The 24114-nt window shown below is 40.3% G+C and overlaps 1 protein-coding gene across 1 annotated transcript; it reads left to right on the top strand.

Moving 5' to 3' along the window:
* The first annotated feature begins 19024 nt into the window (after positions 1–19024).
* On the top strand, positions 19025–20893 carry LOC115981868 (protein DOWNY MILDEW RESISTANCE 6-like). Its single transcript, XM_031104281.1, has 3 exons — positions 19025–19641; positions 19871–20198; positions 20455–20893. Exons 1-3 carry the CDS (start codon positions 19205–19207, stop codon positions 20701–20703), a joined length of 1014 nt encoding a protein of 337 aa, XP_030960141.1. The 5' UTR covers positions 19025–19204; the 3' UTR covers positions 20704–20893.
* The last annotated feature ends 3221 nt before the right edge of the window (positions 20894–24114 follow it).

The following is a 24114-nucleotide window of genomic DNA, read 5'->3' as shown; positions in this document are numbered from 1 at the left end:
ATCTCACACAGCAAGACTATGAAGCCCACACAGAGGTAATCTTGAAAAAAGGCGTAACAAAATAATATTGTCATTGGCGCTAGATTAAAGAAGAATGGTGTTGCATAAGGTTCTCATGGAGTTGTGATTTCTATGAATGACATGTAAGAAATGGAATAAGCTCGGCAATAGACACAAGGAAAGTTAGTAGGACTTGTTTGTAGGCCAAAAGAGAGATATTTCAAAAACCCACAAAGATGTAATGACAAATGTGAATGAGAGATTTATTTCAATGCATAAAATAACATTTCTCATTAATTAGTTGGAATTCCACGTTGTCTACTGTGGTGCTGTGTTGTAATTCTCTATTTCATTGAATAAATTCTAATTACTTGAAACATTAAAAAAAAAAAAATGGGACAGAGCATATTAATTTTTATACAAGTTCTTTTCTTAAAAGTAAAATAAAATTTTTCGTTAACTCTACCCTTCCTTCCACCTCCATCCAAACCAGCATTAGAATTAGTAAAATTATCAATTTCCATTTCTATATATCATAAACCCATCTTTTTTTCAAGCTAGTATATTCTCAATCCGTTTGAGTTCAACTAATTTGGCCAATTTTTATCTTGGGACTGTTTGGGTACAGTTTCTTTATGTCTTTCTTAATTACAAAAATATTGTGAAGTCTTTTAATTATGTTGGCTCAAAAGAATATTCTGTAAAGAACCCGTGGCGCATGTTCGTTTTTTTAGACCAACAGCCTTTTGAATTCTAGCCATTATTGTAAAGGCTGCATTAATTTGGGCTAAGATTGGGCGTAGCTGATTTTGTAAACTGGGCCTAAGGAACTTTTGTCCAAAAGAAGAGAAATGAGAGATTCAAACTTCGATGGCAATAGGGTGGGATAGAGTTTGATAGGCTTTTGAATTCTGACCCTTATTGCGAGTGCGGGGCAAGTTGAAGTTACTTTGCTATTTTTAATCAGATAGTTTCTTCAATGATTAGATAAAAAGAGAGAGGAAAAGGATGGGTCAACAATGATGGTGCTAAAAGAGGGGGGAAAAATGTTTGGAATGATAATATAGTATCAATAAAAATAAATAAATTATAAATAAAATAAAAATAAAATTACATATATAAATAATATAAATAATTTCTATTTTGTTGATGGGATTTATGAAATTTCCAATCATTGAAATACCTAGGAGTGGAATGAAATGAGTTTGTGGGTGTGTTATCTCATTATTTTTATTGTATCTTATTATACTCGTAAGTGTTTCGGTGACTGGAAAATGCATAATTGAGAAAAAAAAAAAAAATCATTGAGCATGCACTTAGCATATGACTAATATTTGCTTAGCAAGCAAGGCTTGTCATGAACAATTAAATAAGCACATAATTGTTGAAAACACAGCAAATTTACAGTGATAACCGACAAAGAAAAGTCCTACTTTGACTTAGTGACACATAATATACATAACAAAATATCAAACTTGGATAAGAGTTACAACATTTCTTTACAAACTTGTAGATTTTGAGGCACTAACATCTAAAAATGGAACATGTCAAAACTAAATATCCAAATATACTAAACCAAATCATCAACACAACATTTAAATATCAAATCTCTCAACAATTCATTAAACTAAACTATGAGAAAATAAAGACTCCAAATACATCCTCAAATAGTCTCACAACTACTGAGTCTACAACCGTAAAAGCACAACAAAGCAAATTTTATAACATAGTTCTCTACTACATCTAGTCTTTAGTTTATAGCTCCATTGGGTTTGGAATTGGTGTTGTTTTGTTTTGTTTTTTGTTATAACATAGTTCTTTACTACATCTAATCTCTACAACAAAGCAAACTACTGTGAATATTGCCAATGGATTAAGCACAGAAACAAAAACTTAAAACCCAAAGTAATAGGTTGGCCCATTGGGGTTGGAATTGTTTTTTTTTTAACCTTTGGTTATTTATGCGTGCATGTGTGGCCTTGGTACCTCTCTACCTCAAGGCAACATGCCAAACCTACCATGGTCAGGTCCACATTGGTGATGCCCACTTTGGTAAGGAGGCCCAATAATAGGAAAAAACCCAACAATATGGGAGGGAATAAAGAAGAAGAATTAGCAAATTGAGAAGAAAATCATTAGGCCCGAATGGCAGGAATAATGGTCTATAGGCTTGCAAAATAGTAAAAGGGCCTTAAAGAAAGCAAGCGGGCCCAAAGGAGCCCGAAAAAAGAAGTAGTAAACCCATGGGCATTATGAGAAATAGAAAGAAAACAAAAATGGGCCGAAGGAGCCCAAAGGAAGGAACTAAGTAAATGGGGTTGGTGGAAAAGCCTACAAACCCCAAAAGTAAATGATATGGTAATTTGGTCCGAGGAAGCCCAAAAGACTTAGCAAAAATCCATGGGAATGAAGGATTGGAACGGGCTGGGGATGCCCGAGGAAATGAAACAGGCCGAGGATGCCTAAAGGAATAAAATGGGTCAAGGAATCCTCAAACGGATGAAATGGGCCAAGGAAGCCCAAAATAGTACAAGCCTAACGATAGTACTGGGCTACCGGAACTGAGGAGAAGGAAAGTGTACAATAGGCCCAAAAAAGGCCTAGCAAGCACAAGTCAAATGATAACATGGTAGAAAAAACAAGGCGACATGGCAAAGGTGTTAGCCAACCCACAAAGAAGGTAAGGTTGGATCGAAGAAGGAAATGCCCATGTCTAAGCAAGACCCAACCTAGGGAGGAAGCAATATATAAAGAATGAAAACCTAGTGACTCATCCACGCCACAAGAGGTCAAGAATGAGTAGCAGAATGTGCAGCAAAGACTAGACAAGCCCCCAGGTCATGGAAAATGCATGAGCAGCAAACAAGCCATGGACACATATGGAAGTGGAGCATGCATAAGGCTCAAGCACCACCCACTTGTACTCAACCAATATAGGAGTGGTAGGCCATGAGTCAAAGGTAAGAAAGGGTATGGTTTAGCGGTAGGGAGAGGGGGGAAGTCTATTTTGGGGTTTCTGCTCAAGCTCTTTTGGGGAAAATGTCTTGCTAGAATGACACATCACCCAAAAGATGGAAAGATGAGCTGGAATCACTAGATGCATGCCATAGGGGTTAGTAAGAGAGAATGCCTACCCTTATCCGAATGGGAATGCCACGGAGAGCAAGAAAACAAAATAAAATTCTTTTGTTTGGGAATGGAATGGGGCATGGCCAGCACAAGTAAGTGGTGATGGCTAGGCAGCTGACAGACTAATGAGTGATATGGGAAGGACACTTATACCAAGATAAAAGCAGTTAATGGGTAAAACAGTAAAAACCCATCATGGTAGATAGTATAAAAAGGGCCTTAGCTGTGCATAGTAAGGGCAATGAAGGAGAACAGAGGAAAGGGGAAGGAAAACACGAGAGATAAAACAAGAGAAAAACAAGTAAGAAAGGGAGTGAAAGATAAGAGAGAAAACAGGAAACTTAGAAAGGAAAAAGGAATCAGAAAAGAAAAACAGAGAGCGAGCAAGAGTGTGATAGTAGGCATGGACCAATAGACTTTTCCCTTCTCTCCCTCTAATAGCCTATTCTCTAGTGAGGATTAAGAAATTTGAGGATAAGCCATCTAGGCCCATTCTCTCAAAGTGGGCAATTTCTGTGGCAGGACTTCCCTGTGAGATTGCCCATATTGAAGAGTGGTTCCCTTCCTAGACTTGACTTCGTTGAAAAATCAAGCACGACAGACTAATCTTTCTTCTTTTCATTGATCAAGCATTAATATTATTTCATTTTCTTTTTATTGTTGTTATTAACTCATTTCTGCTGCATTTATATCGCTGTATTATATCCTCCTTTACTAAGAAAATGATTTAGTTTTTTTGTCTTTTGGCTGACAGTAAGCATATTCTTCTTATTTTCATATTACACCTGCCTGCCATAACTTTTTTGTAATAGCATCCTCTGTTGTGGGCACGTGTCCAAGGTCCTAACAAAAGGGTTCTAGCTTATGCACAAGCTGGCTTGGGGTGTGTTGCAGTCAAGCTAGTCACGACTCTCCTACCCAAACCATTGGGCCATAACGTGGCAGGAGACAGTTCAACCTAGAGTTGCAAAAAAGGCCCACCACACACATCCAAGACACAAAAAGGGATCATTAGGCCTTAATTTAGCTATGGGCTTTCAGGCATAACAGAATTCAAGGAAAGTCACCTTGTGATTGTTATAGTTTATAAAAACTAAAAAAGAGCTCTATTTCAAGATCTTTATTCTTATAACTCTTTATGTCAGTTTTATGTTTGTCTCCGGTCAAGTTTTTTTTGGCTTTCTATGCCCTTTGACAATTGTGTCAAAAATGAGGAGAAATTTGAATTTTGAATGTTATTCCTTAGGGGAGTAATAGATTTAGGGGGAGAACTTCATGTTAAAGGGGAGAAGAAATTTTTTGATGTAACTAACTTAGGGGGAGAGTTAGTTTGATACACTTGATAATGATATATTTTGTAGATGTGTATCTATATGCTTTGGTTCACATGCTATGATTGAGATATTCTTGTTGTCTATTTTGCTAGCATTGTGAATAAAAGTTTTCTTGACCTTATTTATTTAACTTGGCAATATTTTTCACATGGTACCTTGATGCATCTTATTTAGTGCCTTTTAGGGAAGATAGGTTAAAGCCAAGTCAAGATTCTGATCCTTCTTCTTGCAACAACTTCCAAGATTCAAATCTTTTAGACTAGGCTTATTTTCTATATGAATCAATTGGGGAGATTGTTAGGGTCATATTCTCTCATGATTGTTTTTGTGGTTTTGTCACGGATTGCGAAATGGATAGATTATTAGGGTCATATTTTCTATATATTTGCATATCTTTTGACAAAATGCACTTTACTTGTAACTGGGTAGATCTAAATTTGGTTTAATGTATCAACAAGTCTCATTAAAGACATGAAGATTGAACCAAGAAACAAGTGAAGCTCAACACTAGTTTCGACATAAGCTCGATGCTAGCATCTATCAAGACTTAATGAAGAATTCTCGACACAAGCTTGACACCTCTCGATCTATCAAGGTGACAGATTTCAGAATATAGCTAGCAAAACATTTTATTCTAAGAGGTTACTTGTTTATGGGTTTGTATAATTCTAATAGGATTAGGAGAGCCCAAGGTTTGTGTAAACCTAATAGGAATAAGCGAACCCTTTTAAAATGCCTGTTAAGCTCCTATTTAAATATGGAGGTGGAGAAAGAAACCCCTAACCCTAGAAAGTTTCATAAGGTTTTCTTTTTGAAACCTTAGCTTCCTCCTACAGAAGAAAGAGATATTGCTACGTTTCTCGTACGTCTTTGGGTTTGGTAACCAAGCAAGGTCTCTAGCATCAATATTGAAGATTTTATTAGTGTTTCTATATGAAGCAGTTGCAAATGAATTACAACAATCAAAGGGTTGTTGTGAAGTTAGTCACATACTAAGATTCGTGCAAAGCAATTAGTCACGTATTGGAATTCGTGCAAAAAGTTAATCACGTACTGGGATCCGTGCAAAGGAAGAAGTTTTCTATAAGATCAAGTCCAATTTGGGATTGGAGCAAATGTTCAACTGTAGGTTAATATTTTGGGATAGACTTAGTAGTGGTAAGATTCCTTATACTTGTAACCGCTTGTTCTTGATTAGTGGATTCTTGGGAGTGGTGACTTGAAATTCACCTGGTGGGGTTTTTGTTTTGCAAGAGATTTTTCCCATTCATCAACAAATCACTGTGTCTATTTAATTTCCACTACACTTAGTTTATTTGGTGATTTGTTGTGTCTCCATAATTTACATACAATTTGACCTAATTAATCAATTTGGATAATTAAATTAATTAACCAGGTCAATAACAAAGATTACCAAAGATATCAACTTACCCTATTTTTTTATATTTGAGAAACAAAAGAGGGTTGCTTATAAAAGTATGTCTATTTGACATTTGTACCTCATTGCCTAGATGAATATTTTTGTGGCCATGTGGATCACTTCTCTCATAATTGCTCGCACATGAATCAATGAGACTAAAAAAAGGTACTATTCACGAAAAATTAGTAAACGCTGATGGATCAACAACTTCTCAAACATGGGTAAGGGAGGGCTAGGATGGTGACTCTCCAAATATAGTGTGGGGGCCGGTTAATCAATAAATTATTAAAGTCTAGTTAATTGGGCTTGTGGCCCATCTGAGGACGTAAAGCTGTCTAAGGAGGCTCATATCAGGTTGTAAGGGTAACCAAACGAAAGGAAGAATAGATATCACGTAAGGTGAGTTCAGTATTCGTCCGAGGACAAAATCCTTCTCGGCAATATGAGTCCGAGAACGACCAGAACGCCACCTTGTCACAAACGTACTTCGGAGCTACGTTACCACTAAAAGTTGGACATGGGACCAAGGGTAAGAAAGAAAAGGCAAATAAATATCTATAACAACAGCTGCCTTCGCATTAATTGCCTCTCAACCAACTCTCTGACTGCATTAATGTGGAGGTGATGCCTGAATAGTGATGAAGCAACCTTACAGCTGCTAGTTGGAGGTTCCAGAAGGTGTTAAATGGGACAGAAAGAAATCCCCCGAACCCAACTTACACATGTGTGGTGAAGATGATATCAAGAGGGCAGTATATAACATGAAAGAAAGCATTGAGGGAGGGGATCAGAACATCAAAAAAATAGAGAATACTCAGAAGAAAACCTTATGAACCAAAGAACTAAACTTGTTTCAAGAAAAAATTGATCGTTATATTTGTGCTAATCTATCTATAAACGTGAGGTTTAATCGTTTTTCTTTTAGAGTTAACCTTGTTCTTAGACACCCACGCTCTACAAATTTTATTGTTTGGGCATTCAACATACGAACCCAATACTAGTTTGGGATCGTTACAAATTGAGTCCTTACATATAGCATTCGATTTTTTTTTTTTTAATTTTTTTTTTAATTTTTCTACATGTCATTCGAAGAATTATGTGCTCACTCTCTAAAAAAGATTTACATCTCTTAACTCAAATACTAATTAGGTTGTGTAAGGACACGATTTAGTACCGAACCAAAACAGTGTTGGGTTCGCACGTAAAGGGCCCAGACAATATGATTTGTAGAGCGTGGGTGTAAAGAACTAGGTTAACCGTGGTCTATCCTCCAAAGATTCACTTTCATGAACGTTCAAAGTTTTTCAGTTGGTACAATGGATCTTTTTTCCCTGGTGACTTGTACAACTCCTTTTTTTCTCTTTTCCCTTTTTTCTCTCTTGTTTACGTCTCTTGTTCTTCTTTCTTTTTCTATTTCGATCCCCTCTTTCATGTTCTCCTTTTAGTTTATATACTCCCCTTTGCGTTCCATCCTTACCGCACAGTGTAGGTTGGGTCCGGAGGATTTCTTTCTGTCCCATCTCGCACCCCTGGGAACTTCCTATGGGCAGCTGTAAGGCTGCTTCCTTACTGTTCAGGTATCATCTCCACATTAATGCGGCCAGAGAGTTGGTTGAGAGGTCATTAATGCGGAGGCAGCTGTTGTTACAGATATTTGTTGACCTTATCTCTTTCATCCGTAGTCGGTTACTCTTATCCTTTACGGTGTCCTAATTCTGGGATCGGATTGCAGTAAGACCACGTCCTAATCGTCCTCGGACGCGATCATCCTCGGACGTATACTGCCGAGGAGTATGGCGTGCTCGGATGGGTACGCATCCTTGGATGGGCCTCAGGCCCCACAACCCTGAATCAATTCCGAACCCTACGAGCCCATTAATCGACCGGTCCCCACAATAGCCCCTCAAAATCCTACTTTTTGACTCCTCGGGAGAAAATATGGATTTTGACGTCATAAGCCTGCGCCTGAGCGCGTTTTGGGGCATGCCCCTGACGCTTCAGTACCTCGATTTTGGCAGCATTAAATTCTGACAACACCCTTGTCTCCCACATTCGACGGTGAGATCTAAATCGAATGGCAAGGGATTCCTCTTATCTTGTGAGCGGGAATTTTACCGCTCACAGTCCTTTCATGACTATAAAGGCGTTCCCTAATTAAACCTGCTCCTTACCTTTGATGATTACGTGGTTCCAGAGCTTATACATCGAATCTGCCTTCTTCCAATCTTCGCTATTTTCCTGGCGATTGCAAATAATCGTACGTTGTCCGAGATCCTTCTCTTGAACCTGTAAGTCCTCCTGAAGCTTCTACCACTTTTGTTTATAGCCAAAAAGTCTTTTCTACTAAGTTTTTTAGAAAAATGGGGAAACAGAAGAATCCATTTCGACGTCTCGTTGACTCCGAGGAGGGTATTAGAAACTTCCACTCCAAGTACAAGATTCCTCCAACAGTGGGGTTGAGGTATGCAGCCCAAGGGGAGTGGGTTGATGCCAGGCAAACCGGGGAAGTAGTTATCCCCATGATTGCCTTTATCGAGGGCGGGATGACTATTCCCATGGGTAGTATCACCAGGGGTTACCTTAACTTTTTTAGGCTATCCCCTACTCAATGTGCTCCCAATATGTTTAGGATTCTGGGAAGTGTAGACGCTCTGAATCAGAGAATGGATCTAAAGCTAACCCATCACGACGTGAATTGGGTGTACAGCCTTCACCGCCTAGCTGACCAGGACTATTATCTCAAGTCGAGATATCCTGAAGTAAGGCTAATTCAGTGCCTCCCCACTTCAAATAAGAACCTAAAAGAGGATTTCCTTATTTTTTCTGGAGAATGGCATGATGGTCTACCTTGCCCCACAGTAGAGGGAACACCAGGTGGGTGCGAAGTTATAGACTTATGCTAGTTAGCTCACGAACGCATTTTACTTACCTTTATTATTCTCGTGTATCATAATTTTAACTTTAGAATCAATGGTTTTGCAGATAGACACTATACGAAGCCCAACCTCAAATTAGTCAATAAGGCGAACCTAGATAGGTTATTGAAAGCTGAAATATACGTGAACGAGGCTGATGGCCAGTTACGGGCAGCACATTTAATTCTTGGCTATACCCCCCTTTCTTTTGGCTTTCAGGCGCGGAAGTGCGTGATTAGGGCACGTGATTCTCGGCTTCACCGTATCAGCGTTGCCTACGAAGGGTTTATTGTTCCAGAGGGTATTCCACTTCCCAAATACACACCTCTCACAGAACCTCTTTTCGTGGCCAGCGTCTCGGCGGGACCTTCTTCACCCTCATTTTCCCTTAAGAAAAAGGGAACCAATAGGAGAAGGAAAAGGGGAAAAGACAAGGAAAGCGTCGTAACAGTATCTGAATCCGCGGACGATTTCGGGATTTTCGATCAGCCCGTAAGCCCCGAGGAAAATCCTGACGAGATGGGGATACAAAGGAAACCCCAGAAAAGCTTGATGGAGCTGATGGAAGGTCCACTGGGAAAGTCTGCACCTACCAAAACAGTACCATCCCCGGCTTCATCTCTCCCAGCCAGGTCTCCCCCTCCCGTTCCTCGCCACCCCCCTCGATCATCTCCACAACCAGCGCTGCCCAGCGCTGCTGAGCAGGAAAAAAAGTAGGGATCAGAAGGGTAAGGAGGTGGCAGACGCGAGCAAGTCTCATCCCATTCGAGAGGAAGATGTCCAACGAGCTGCAAAGTAGCAGAAAACTAGGCATCCCGCCACGCGGGGCCATGAGAAACCCGATCCCCCACATCCTGATTCACAAGCGTGGCTGTCAGTTCCCATGCTCGGCGGGGAGCCCCTGTGAGACGATGCCTCTATAAGGGACTATAATGGTGGCATTGGGTGTCATGTAGCCTCGGCCATAGAGGAGGCCTTATTGCTCCCAAAGGATATGGCTGAGATAAAGAATATGAGGAAGAATCAAATTATCCTTGACAACAAACGATACTTGGGCATGGTGAGAAGCTGTCTTTTATACTGCCTTATTCTATAACTGTTACTTACACATGCGCACTTTTTATTAATCCATAATACTGCCTCACCCCTCCATTTTTTACAGATCATTCAAAATACTTTCAAACTAGACGAGATGCTCAATGCTTGCTCCAATCAGCTAGACGGCGAAAGGAAAAGAAGGGTAACGGCTGTACAGACCTTGTCCAAATCTGAACAGGATTTAGTCGACGCAAGGAAGAAACTACAGGTCGAAGAAGAAGCTCGCAAGAGTGCTGAATTGACATCGGAAGGCTTCCAGAAGCAGGCCGACGAACAAGCAAAGCTTCTGCGTGAGGCGAATGCCGAGCTGAAGAAGACTCAGGAGCAAGTTCTTGTTCTTAAGAAGCATTTAGAATAAACTCAGAAGCTAAGGGAGCAAGCTGAAAGGCTCAGAGAACGAGCCGAGGAAGCGAAAAACAAGTTCGAACAGGCAACGAATGAAGCCGAGCAGAGGGTCTACGAAATTGGGGTAGCTGAAACGGAGAAAGCTTTAAGAGCCGAGGTTTCGGAGGTGTGTCGTATCTACTGCGCGAGAACCTGGAGCGAGGCTCTTAACGTTGCTGGGGTTGAAGCCTCGTCTGAGCTACGCAAGCCAGAGAACGTATATTACCCCGAAGCGATACGCCCCTCAGCTCCTCAACCGTACCAGGCTGATACTCCTCCACCAGCTATTAATCCTAACGAGGGGGTTTTGCCTCGCAATTCCCCTCCAGGAGCTTCCCCAAACAAATCCACCCCTGCTTCGAAGGCAGAGACGGCCTCACAGGGTTTTCAACAAGAATTGGACTCCACGGTTTTATCAACCGGGGGTATTACTAATTGAAAGTAGAAAAGTAGATTTGTAACTTTAAATAGACACTTAATGGAGGGCTTTATCACTTACTTTTTTATCGTTCTGACAGCTCCAAGTTACCTTCACAATCATTTGCTTTGTCGTTGTAATTTTGTATGGGCTCATTTTAACCACCTTTTTCATTGCACACCAATCTTGCATTCGAAACTTTCTCTTTCTGACTCCATAACGAGTGTCCGTAGGGCATTATTTTCATTAAGTTTATGATTTAGAAAAATTCATCACAATCACAATTATATTTATCATTTAGTACTTCAATATACAACTTAGAAGATCAATTTCTACCGAGTTTGTGGTCCGAAGATTTGGCATAACTTAGCCTTTGTTCCACGTTTTAATATAAATCATAAGATGTTAATTTCCACTAAGTTTGCGATCCGAGGACCTGGCATAACCTAATTTCTGTTCAACAATACAGCATGAATGATAAGATGTTAATTTCCACTAAGTTCGCGATCCGAGGACCTGGCATAGCTTAGTGTCTGTTTTAACAATTCAATATGATAGGATGTTAATTGCCACTAAGTTTGCGATCCGAGGATCTAGCATAACTTAGTTTCTGTTTAACAATTCAATTATGATAGGATGTTAATTTCCACTAAGTTTGCGATCCGAGGACCTGGCATAACCTAGTTTCTGTTCAACAATTCAGTATGATAGGATGTTAATTTCCACTAAGTTTGCAATCCGAGGACCTGGCATAACCTAGTTTCTGTTTAATAATTCAATATGATAGGATGTTAATTTCCACTAAGTTTGCGATCCGAGGACCTGGCATAACTTAGTTTCTGTTTAACAATTCAGTATGATAGGATGTTAATTTCCACTAAGTTTGCGATCCGAGGACCTGGCATAACTTAGTTTCTGTTTAACAATTCAGTATGACATGACAGGATGCAAAATTTATAGGATGCATATTTGACATAAGTTAAAAGAGAATATTTGAACTGAAATTTTTTACTAATAATAATACCTTCTGAGATTATTTACATTCCAAGGATGGAGTACAGGTTTTTCGTCTAGGTCCTCTAGATAGTAAGCCCCTATTCCTGCTACAGAAGTAATCCGATATGGTCCCTCCCAATTGGGTCCCAGTTTTCCCCAATTTGGATTCTTAGTGGCCCCCAGGACTTTTCTCAACACCGGATCTCCTATGGCTAACGGCCTCATCCTCACATTGCTGTCGTAGCCCTGCTTGAGTTTATGCTGGTAGTAAGCCAGCCGAACCATCGCACTTTCCCTTCGTTCTTCAATCAGGTCTAAACTTTTTTCCAGCATTGCATCGTTATCACTCGAAGAGAATGCACTGGTCTTTAACGTTGGGAATCCAGTTTTCAGGGGAATAATGGCCTCGGCCCCATAAGTCATGGAAAAGGGAGTTTCCCCCGTCGAACGTCGGGGAGTTGTTCGATATGTCCAAAGCACATGTGGCAGTTCTTCCACCCATTTCCCTTTCGCGTCATCCAGTCTCTTCTTAAGCCCATTGACGATAACTTTGTTAACAGCTTCAGCCTGCCCATTGCCTTGCGGATAAGTTGGAGTGGAATATCTGTTTCTTATTCCCAGTTCTGAACAATATTTCCTAAAGGCATTGCTATCGAACTGGAGCCCGTTGTCCGAAACAAGAGCGCGTGGGATTCCAAATCGCGTAACAATGTTCTTCCAGACAAACTTCTTCACATCTACGTCCCTGATATTCGCTAAGGGCTCAGCTTCAACCCATTTAGTGAAGTAGTCTGTGCCTACCAGCAAGTACTTCTTGTTTCCTATAGCTTTAGGAAAAGGGCCGACAATGTCCAGCCCCCATTGCGTAAAAGGCCAAGGGCTTGAGAGAGGGTTAAGAACTCCTTCTGGTTGGTGGATATTCGGAGCATATCTTTGACACTGGTCGCATTTCTTAACGTACTCCTGCGCTTCTCTGTGCATATTCGGCCACCAATAACCCTGCGTTAGTGCTCGGTATGATAGAGACCTCCCTCCTGTATGGCTCCCACAAATGCCCTCATGCAACTCTTCCAGGATTGATTCTGCTGTCTCAGGAGGCACGCAGAGCAAGTACGGTCCAGAAAAAGACCGTCTGTACAGCTTTTTATCCTCGGATAACTAGTACCGAGGTGCTTTTCTTCGTACTTTCTCAGCTTCCACCTTATCCTCGGGCAGTGCGTCACTTTCGAGAAATTTTAATATATGGTCGATCCAGCTTGGCGACGAATTAACTTGACGGATTTGGCAAACCTCCTTTTCTGGTGAAGTGGGAGCACCCAAGTCTTCGACGATAATTACCCGAGGGAAATTTCGTATTGAGGAGGTGGCAAGGGTCGCCAAGGAGTCAGCGTGGGTATTCTCCCCTCGTGGAATATGTAATACGTCGAAAGATTCGAACTCAGTTTGCATTTGCCTAACTCGGTCCAGGTACCCTTGCATCCTTGGGTCTCTGGCCTCCAATTCTCTGGTAACCTGGCCGACGACCAGCCTCGAGTCCGAGAACAGTTTCACCGCCTTTCCACCCATTTTACGGATCATGCTCATTCCCATTATCAAAGCTTCGTACTCTGATTCATTGTTAGTAGCCGATAACCCTAGCCTTAACGATTTCTCGATGATGACCTCTTCAGGGGATATCAAAACCAATCCCAATCTGGCCCCCCGTTGGTTTGCGGCCCCATCCACGTACACTTTCCACACAGACCCTCCTTGGGCGGATATCACGCCAACCGATTTTCCATCCATGTGATCTTGATTCCTACTAATTTCCTCAGGGCACTCAGCGAATTCAGCTACCAGATCGGCGAGAACTTGACCCTTTACAGAGGTGCGTGGCAGGTACTTGATATCGAAAGCACCCAGAATCGTACCCCACTTGGCAATTCTGCCGGTGTAGTCGGCACTTCTAAGTATAGATTTAAGAGGCCATTGGGTCAAAATAACTACAGTGTGAGCTTGAAAATAGTGCGGAAGTTTGCGTGTTGCATGGACCACCGCCAGTATGGCCTTTTCCAATGATAGATATCTCACCTCGGCTTCATGGAGGGATTTACTTACATAATAAACTGGCCTCTGAACGCCATTGTCTTCTCGAATCAAGACGAAACTGACTGCGTGAGGGGCCACCACCAAGTAGGCATACAACACCTCATCTACCTCAGGGCTAGACATGATCGGTGGTTTGGACAAATAGTCTTTCAACTGCCGGAACGCCTTAGCGCACTCTTTGGTCCATTCGAATCCTTGCCACTTATGTAGCAGGCGGAAAAAAGGACGACACCTCTCAGCCGACCTGGAGATGAACCGGTTCAACGCAGCAGTCATCCCAGTCAACTTCTGCACCTCTTTTGGATTCCGAGGCGCTTGCAAATCGTTAATAGCCCTAATCTGGTCTGGATTCACCTCAATTCCTCTATGGGTCACCATGTACCCCAAGAATTTCCCGGAGCCTACACCAAAGGAGCACTTCGAAGCATTCAGGCGCAATTTGTGTTCTCTCAATATCCCAAAGATGCTAGTAAGGTCCCCCACGTGTTCAGTTACTACTTTACTTTTCACGACCATGTCATCAATATAAATTTCGATGCTTCTGCCCAGCAGTGGCTCAAACATTTTCGTCATCATGCGCTGGTAAGTAGATCCAGCATTTTTCAAGCCGAAAGGCATCACCTTGTAATGGTAGTTCCCAACCGGGGTCACGAAAGCGGTTTTTTCCTGATCATCAGTGGCCAGCGGTATTTGGTGATATCCTTGAAAGGCATCCAAGAAACTCATCCTAGGGTGGCCCACGGTCGCATCCACCAACTGGTCAATCTTGGGCATAGGAAATGGGTCTTTAGGGCATGCCTTATTAAGATCGGTGAAATCAACGCACACTCGTCATTTCCCTGTTTTCTTCTTTACTACCATCGTATTGGCCAGCCATTGGGGATAAAAGACCTCTTTGATAGCCCCAGCCTGTTTCAGCTTGGCAACTTCACTTCTGACTGCCTCGGTATGCTCTTTCGATGGTCACCGAGGAATTTGCCTCCTGGGGGGAATGGCAGGGTTCACGTTGAGCCGGTGACAAATGAAACTTGGGTCTACTCTTGGGGCTTCATACGGGTCCCACGCAAAGACGTCCACATTGGCTCGGAGGAACTCTAGCAAACTCGCTTTCTCTTGCAGGGGAAGCTTAGCCCCAAGCCGGAAGAATTTTTCTGGATCATCAGCAACAATCACCTTTTCTAGATCTTCACACTCCACCCCATTGGTTGGTATGTCCAAACCTGACGCTGGGGGCTTTAATTGCTATGACTCATTATCGGCTGTAGCCGAGGTTTCTGCCTCTGGCCGATGCTGAATGGCCGCTACTTGGCATTGCCGAGCAGCCGCTTGGTTCCCTACTATTTTCAGCACTTGGTCTCCGGATGGGTACTTCACCTTCTGATGCAGGGTGGATGAAACCGCTTTAACTGTGTGAAGCCAAGGTCTGCCCAAGATAGCCGTATATGGAGAATAAACGTCTACGACAATAAAATCCACCTCCACCACCTCTGTGCCTGACTGCACGGGCAGCCTGATTAGCCCCATAGGAATGACCAACCTTCCCTCAAAACTGACTAGAGGGGAATTATAGGTTGTCAAGTCCCCCGGTTTCAAACTTAGCCCCTTATACAAATCCGGATACATCACATCCGCTGCGCTCCCCTGATCAACCATCACTCTTCGAACATCGTACCCACTAATCCTCAGTGTGACCACCAAGGCATCCTCATGGGGTTGTATAGTTCCAACCAAATCTTCGTCTGAAAAACCCAAAATCAAAGGGACACGCCTCTTGGCCCTCTTCGATGCTTGAGAACGATCCTCGGCGGGGAATCGGGACACCGACGACACTCTTGTGGGGCAAGAACCAGTCCTTCCCGGGGTCGCAAAGATGACATTGATCGTTCCTCGGAGGAGCCTTAATGAAGCATCCCCCCGCACCTCGGAACCTACCTGGCTCGCCCTTCCGCTGGAATGGTGCAAGAGTTGCTTTAATTTCCCTTCTCAGACCAACTGCTCCAAATGGTCCCATAAATTCCTACAGTTGTCTGTTGTGTGCCCATGGTCCTGATGGTAATGGCAATACAAACTCGGGTTGCGTTTTGTAGGCTCTCCCGCCATCCTGTTCGGCCATTTGAAGAATGGCTCGTCCTTTATCTTCTCCAAAACCTGCTGAACAGGCTCCCGAAACACTGCATTAACGACCTGGGCGTCCGCCGAGGCCGACTGCCCAGCGAAGTCCCTCCTTGGCCGGTTATTATTGTAACGATTCGACCTGAAATCCCTTCTCTCCTGAGGGATCACCTTGGCCTTTCCTTTCCCCTGAAGTTGATCTTCCTCTATTCTTTTGTACTTCTCTATTCTGTCCATCAGCTGGCGCACACTGGTGACAGGTTTGCCCGTCAAGGATTTCCTCAAGTCGTGGTCAGCTGGGAGACCGGCTTTGAAAGTGGTTATAGCCACAGCGTCATTTTTCTCCCCTATTTCGTTAAACATTTCCCAGTACCTATCCGAATAGCTCTTGAGAGTCTTGCCCTCTCGCATAGACAAAGTCAACAAGGAGCCCAGAGGCAAAGGAGTTCGGCTGCATGTAATAAAGCGAGCGCCAAAAGCCTGGGTCAGTGCTTTGAAAGATCCAACAGAATTGGCCCTTAAGCCATTGAACCACCTCATCGCCGTTGGACCCAAACTCGATGGAAAAATCTTGCACATCAGAGCATCATCCCTGGAATGAATAGCCATCTTCTGGCTGTAATAACTTACATGTTCCACCGGATCCGAATGGCCATCATAAAGAGAGAACGTAGGTTGATTGAACCGTCGAGGATGGGTAGCGTCATCTATGCTTCTTGTAAAGGGTGATCTGGAAATTTGACTTAATGCTTTGTTCATCGCATTGTTTCCCAAGCCCCTGCTAGTTGGACTTTTACGCCTACGCCTATGGCGACGCTCCTCTTCGTAGGAGAAAGTCTCGCTTTGTGGAGTCCTCGACCTCCGCTTGTAACTGGTTCCATCCGACTCCCCGGATGATGGTTCGGAGCGAGGTGGTGAACGTTCCCGTCGTGCATGGCGTAACTCTCTCTTCAAGTCCGCAATCTCACGTTGCAGATCCCCATCATGCTTCGCGTGGGAAACGTGACTCTTCCCGTGTGTACGGGTTCTCGTGGTATGAGTAGTATGTATGCTCCCCTCCTGGACTTCCCTCTGTTCGGGACTCCTTCGAGGACCACCATGCTGAGAGCCCCTTGACTCCGCCTGATGCGGGGTGAGGCAATTCCACTCCTTCCATCGAAAACGTTGTATTAGAGGTTATACAAGCTAACACAAGCTCTCCCCACGGACGGCGCCAATTGTAAGGACACGATTTAGTACCGAACCAAAACAGTGTTGGGTTCGCACGTAAAGGGCCCAGACAATATGATTTGTAGAGCGTGGGTGTAAAGAACTAGGTTAACCGTGGTCTATCCTCCAAAGATTCACTTTCATGAACGTTCAAAGTTTTTCAGTTGGTACAATGGATCTTTTTTCCCTGGTGACTTGTACAACTCCTTTTTTTCTCTTTTCCCTTTTTTCTCTCTTGTTTACGTCTCTTGTTCTTCTTTCTTTTTCTGTTTCGATCCCCTCTTTCATGTTCTCCTTTTAGTTTATATACTCCCCTTTGCGTTCCATCCTTACCGCACACGTGTAGGTTGGGTCCGGAGGATTTCTTTCTGTCCCATCTCGCACCCCTGGGAACTTCCTATGGGCAGCTGTAAGGCTGCTTCCTTACTGTTCAGGTATCACCTCCACATTAATGCGGCCAGAGAGTTGGTTGAGAGGTTATTAATGCGGAGGCAGCTGTTGTTACAGATATTTGTTGACCTTATCTCTTTCATCCGTAGTCGGTTACTCTTATCCTTTACGGTGTCCTAATTCTGGGATCGGATTGCAGTAAGACCACGTCCCAATCGTCCTCGGACGCGATCGTCCTCGGACGCATACTGCCAAGGAGTATGGCGTGCTCGGATGGGTACGCATCCTTGGATGGGCCTCAGGCCCCACAACCCTGAATGAATTCCGAACCCTACGAGCCCATTAATCGACCGGTCCCCACAGGTTGGAATTTCACAAAATGAGAATAAAAGTTCAAATATATTACATAGACAACCAAAATGTCTAAATCACATTTAACTTTTATTTAACATAAGTTCAATTGTATGAATTTTTTTAATTAATGCAAAGTTTCTTTTAGTGTAAAATATTTTCATAAAAAAATGTTATTTATTTTTATGAGTTTAATGGCAACAATGGTAATTCATCCCTTAAATATATATATATATATATATATATATTTATATATTTATATATATTACTCACATTGAGAATCATTAAAATTTCAACTAGATGCAGAGGCGATGATGGTGACAATGGATGCGTTGATAGTGGTGGTGGTGGCAGTGACAACACAAATGAATAGAGAGGATGAAGATACAACAGAATATCACTTTTTTTTTTTTTTTGGGTGGCAAAATAGCTTTTTAATTAATTCCTATTTTTGGGCATTATTTCAATTTGATCTTCAAGATTTTTCACAGCTTTCATTTTGGTTCCCGTTATTATCTCACTTACAAAAAAAAAAAAAATGTTATGTTTAAACTAAAAGTGCAGCCATTAGTCAATTATATGTTTTCCATAAATGAGATAATAGAATGGACTAAAATGATAGTGAGTTTAAAAATAAATGGACAAAAAATAAAAGTTTTACAAACTTGAAAACCAAATTGAAAATAAAGCTAAAATATAAAAATAAAAATATGTTTTATTTATTTAACACCTACACCTTCTCATGACAAATAACTTCATAGATATTAACAAAAGTAGAACAAAATCAGGATTTATAAAAACTAGTTTGTTGGAATAAGACATTTGGAGAGAGACTGAGACAGGGATTCACCAAAAGGAAAAACAAATAAATCAAACAAAACAATAATATCTTCTAAGGAAACTAATCTAAGCCGAAACAATTCTGTAGATTGCATTGGTGAATCCCACTTCAAATAAATCCCCATACATTTAGGTTATTATATTATAACAAGGACGTATAAAAAAAAAAGGTTCAAGATCATATTTCAATATACATGACAAATAAATTACGAATAAAAAAGTAAATAAATAAAATCACCCCATGTGATTAGGATTGTTCCTCCTTGTCATTCAACTATTTTTTTTTTTCCTATAAGAGCTTACCCACCCATTTCCTTAGGGACTAATAGCTGAAAACACATTCAATTCTGTGAGTTTTCAGCCACAACCACAAGTCTACTCATCCGTACAACTACCCCCCTCCCCCCATACCACTTCACCAACCCACCTTAACATCACCAGCAGCTAGATCACCGGCAAGTCGGCAACCCTTTCATATCAACTCTTTGACTCATCTTTTATGGAGAAAAAATCCTTTTAGATGGCTAATTCCATCAAACCTATTTCCCTTACACCAAACTTCATTGTCCCAGAAGACAAAAGGCCACAACTTGCACATATATCCCCCCTGGCCTCCATTCCCATCATTGACTTGAATGATCATGTCACTTCCTCATTACTTCAGAAAATATCACAAGCTTGTGAAGAGTACGGGTTCTTTCAAGTCATCAATCATGGAGTCCCTGAAGAATTATGTGAAAAAGTGATGACTGCTGTCACCCAGTTCTTCGAATTGCCTCCTGAAGAAAGAGCTGAGTTTTTCACTGAAGATCTTACCAAACAAGTAAGACTTTTCAACTACTACCTTAAGTCTGAAGGCCAAGAGAAAGTCACAATGTGGAGCGAACTCTTCTCTCATCCTTGGCATCCAGTCGACGATTTCACTCATCTCTTGCCCCAAAATCCACCTCTATACCGGTATTTCTTCTCAACATTAGCGCCTAAACATTGTACTTTCAATAACATAAAAATCGAACAAGACTAGTGCGAGGCAAGGCGGGTCCAGTGGGACGGAGAATTTTTGTTATCTCTATTTTAAGGAATATATATATATATATATATATACCAATTATAACATATCCTGTCATGTTAATAATTAAAAAAAAAAAAAAGAGATAACACAATTTTTTTTCCCTTATCTGTTTAGTGTGGCCTTTGCTGAATATGCAAAGGAGATTGGTGGCTTCATGAATAGGCTTTTGAGCCTGATTTCTCAAGGGCTTGGGCTGGACAAAGATTGTCTGCGGAAAAGGATGGGTGATAATCCTAGACTGAGAGCACAAGCTAATTTTTATCCACTGTGTCCAGACCCTGAGCTGACCTTGGGCTTGGCAGTTCATACTGATCTAAATGCACTCACAGTGCTCCAGCAATCAGCCGGAGTGACTGGCCTCCAAGTGATCAAAGATGGGAAATGGGTAGCCGTTGACCCTATTCCAAATGCATTTGTCATCAATCTGGGTGATCAGATTCAGGTAATTCTGAATCTTTCTTCTTTTATAGAGACTATTATAATGTATTGGTAACAATGTAATCACCAGTTTACTATTTTCCTTAGATTATTATATATCTCTTCCATTTCTTACAATTGCTGCAAGTTTTTATGCTAGTGGATCAACGATTTTATGTTATTCATGAATGAGATACCATACAACTATATGATATAGGAATATATATATATATATAGACTTTAGCAGTGCCAAATACTTTGATTTTGTTCATTCTATCTAGGTATTGAGTAATGGAAGGTTTAAGAGCGTGCACCACAGGGCTGTAACCAACAAAACACATCCACGAATATCACTGGCAATGTTTTATGGACCAAATACGGAAGATGTGATTGGTCCAATTGAGGACTTGATTGATGATGAACATCCTCCAGTCTATCGTAGCTATCGTTATGCAGAGTTCCTTGAAAAATTCTACAGCCAAGAAGGAACCAGGCGAATTGTAAAGGAACTTTTCGAGTTGCCAAAATAGGAAGCAATTTGCACTGTTGTTTGGTTATTGACTATTGAAATTAATTAGATATTTCTATTCTGTGTTCTATGTCAACCTTTCCACTTAGTTGAAACTCAATCTTGAGTTTTCATGTGGAAATTGAAATTGCCGACTACAAAAAGGTACTATAAATACTTCAATAAATCGATTTGATCATCAAAAATCGTTTTGCAGTATCAATAAAGGACAAAGTTATTGAAGACAAAAGTGAAGTTTTCTACTGCCAAAAAATCAATCAGTTTTGATGCGTTGTCAATAGGATCCTAAGACTTAAGGTTTATGGCTTACCACCACATTGGATTTCAGTTGGATCTCCCATAAAACTCTCAACAATTTTCACTCTACTAACCTCACTAATTTCCTTGTTCAGCACCATATTTTCCCCTTTCTTCAAAAATTTGTTCAACAGTACTATATCTGATCTTTGGTTTAACTCGTAATTTTACTTCAACTTAGGCTTGCTCAATTTCTAACTTTTCAAATTTTTATCTTCCAATTTCTCAATGATTAAAGTCGAATATTCTTTCAACAATTGGGAGTCAAAATCCTCTTTATTATTTCCCTTATATAAGTTTGATTGCTTATGACCAATGCTTCTATAAAAATTCTATTTCATCGTAATTACAAGAAAAGGAAAAAAAAATTACCATCATTTTCAATCTTGGCCATGTAGAAATTTTAGGTCTACATCTTCATATTTTGAAGTGCTCTATATCATTTTACCAACCTACTGCATCTCTCTTAAATTTGCTTGATACAAATTTCCCAATGAAATCTTTAGAGATCTTCGCATAAACAAAATAATATTCAAAATTTATGATCGAGTTTATTAATTCTTCTTTGTATAATATACCATCAAAGCATGGAATAACATTAAAATTAAGAATAACTCAGTTGATAGATGGGTTGCAAGCATAGTCTCTGACACGAATATCTCTATTATCTTCACAATCTCCTTTGGTTTTTAAGCTTAGATTGATGAGCATGCCATGATTCTCTTGGAGTACATAGTTCATCCTCTCACCTTTAGCTTTAATTGATGCCATAAGAGTTTGCACACAATGATCATGTCAATAGGATTGTCTTCGTCATCAATTTTTGTCATAGCAGGATGCTAGCTAGTTTTGATACCAATTAACAAATAATGGAAACCTAAAAAGACTAGGTTTTATTTTAGCTATACTCAAATCCATAAAAGGATTCCATTAATCCATAAGGAAGAATTTTGTAATCTACTGTATGAAAGAAAATAAATTGACAATAATTTTGTTGATAATTTTTTCTTTCTTCAGATTGTAGGCCTTTTATAGATTACAAAATTTTTGTTTTCTAAGTAAAAATATTAAAAACAAAATTCTATATGATACAATTGTAGACTAAGGTTTTGTTTGGTTGGGAGGATGGAAAAGTGGGAGGATAAAAAATGTGAGAGGGAGGATAGAATAGATTTTAGTTTTTCTCATTTGTGTTTGGTTGAGAGAGTGGAAAAGTGAAAAGATGAAAAAAAAATTTGTTTGGTTCAAAAGAAAAATGGGAGGATAGAAAATAGAATTTGTATAAATTTACTTATAAACTCTTATTGAAAAATGATGCCCAATTAATAAATAAATAAAATAAATAACCAACTAGAAAAAAAAAAAAGGGTAATCACCAAAGTTTATTAAAAAAATAAAAATCAAGCCTAGTAAAAAAAATAACGAGAGGAGGGGTAGTTGAGAGGAGGTGTAGTTCAAAAAGAAACAAAAAATAAGGAGAGGAGGGGTAGTTGTATCATGCCAAGGAAAGAGTCAAAAAAAAAAAAAAAAGGAAAAGAAAAAAAACAATCCAAACTTGAGAGGAGGGATAGTTTAGTTATTTAACTGAAACTACTCTTTTCCTTCTTATTTTTTCCCCAAATTGGGAAGATAGCATTTTGGTGGGCCGAGAGAGAAAACACTCGGGCCCCACCAATTTTCCCCCTTAAAATCCACCCAACCAAACACCAAAAAAAAAAAAAAAACATTATCTTTTCCCTTTTCCATCCCCCTAAAATCCACCCAATCAAATCAACCCTAAAGACCATAAGAACAACGTAGACGTGGACCTGCCCATGGACCAACATAGAGTATTACAGATTTGTTCCTCTCAATATTGGTCTTTAATGCTAGACAGCCTAAAATTAAGTTATGTATATTGTTTACCATATAGGGGCTACCGAGAGTGGACTCATTGGTTTAAGTGTAATGTAAATTCAAAGGTCTCAGATTCAACTGATCACACTATTTATTTATAAGATTTTCAAGATATCTTATGAGTATGGAGTAGAATAATCTAACCAAAACATATTATAAAACTTACGTCTATTACGACTCTATGTACAAGACTAGAATCTTGCATTTGTCAGGTTCTTGATTTGAACTCTTCACACTTTTCCATTTTGTACTATTTCCTACTTTTTTGTTGTTGGTTATTTTGTACTTTTCAACCTTTGTACTATTTCTTGTTGTATATATAAGTATATATATAAGGATAGGTTGTAATAATGATGTTTGAGTTTGAAGAATATTGTTTCATAAAGTTGTTAAAGTGAAAATTCAAGTTTTGGAATTTTCTAAGTGAAAATTCGAAATATAGTATTTTTGATTAGTTGAAACTTTGGCTCGATTGATTGAAATGGAAAGAAAATAATCCTTGATTCTCTGGATGTCTCAATTGTTGCTCGATTCCTGTTCGATTGAAAGAGCACTCGATCGATCGAAAGGAACTTTCGACCGATTGAAAGTCGAAAATCAGGATTTTCTATAGAATTTTCATGTGACTGTTCAGAGAGTTTGAAGAGGTTTCAAGTCTTGTGAACGGTTTTACGAAACATGTTAACTCTTTATACATGCCTTTTGTTGAAATATAATCCTATGGGTATAAATAAAGACTTATATTCACTTGAAAAATAGTAAATTAAAGAGAAATACAAGAAATCGTGTGGTCATTCTCCATAATTGCTATCTATAGAATCCAACATCTTGGTTGTATCTTGGGGATAAATTTGCGATAACCCTTTAACAACAATAGTGTGGGGGGCAAATATTATCTAAGGAAAACGAAATTGTGCCTCCAAGTTATCTATTTTCTGTTTGTCTTTTATGTTAACCTTGTTCTTCCATTATTACTTTGTATAATATCCTCAACATTTCTTATATTATAACAACCAAAACATCCCCTTCTAGCATGTGTTTGTTTCATTTGATTTTTGGTCTCGTGACTTGGAACTCTATTAGAAAAGTGAAAACTCCAGTACTCCACTCAGCCTAAAAACCCCAATTAGGGATTGTGTGTGTGTGGGGCAGATCCACTTGGGTAGGTCCTCCCCTTTCCAAAAAAGTGGTTATTTAGTTGGGTTGGGTGTAGATGTGG

The sequence above is a fragment of the Quercus lobata genome, chromosome 3, assembly GCF_001633185.2.
Source record: "Quercus lobata isolate SW786 chromosome 3, ValleyOak3.0 Primary Assembly, whole genome shotgun sequence".
NCBI classification, from domain to species: domain Eukaryota; kingdom Viridiplantae; phylum Streptophyta; class Magnoliopsida; order Fagales; family Fagaceae; genus Quercus; species Quercus lobata.
The sequence above is the reverse complement of the archived record's forward strand: the minus strand, read 5'-3'. Positions and strand labels throughout refer to the sequence as shown.

What these genes read in the sequence shown, in the direction of transcription:
- LOC115981868 (XM_031104281.1), top strand. Translation starts at nt 19,205, where the DNA reads ATGGCTAATTCCATCAAACCTATTTCCCTTACACCAAACTTCATTGTC. An exon ending in CAAAATCCACCTCTATACCG is followed by an intron (nt 19,642 to 19,870) that starts GTATTTCTTCTC and finishes TTATCTGTTTAG; the next exon opens with TGTGGCCTTTGCTGAATATG. An exon ending in ATCTGGGTGATCAGATTCAG is followed by an intron (nt 20,199 to 20,454) that starts GTAATTCTGAAT and finishes CATTCTATCTAG; the next exon opens with GTATTGAGTAATGGAAGGTT.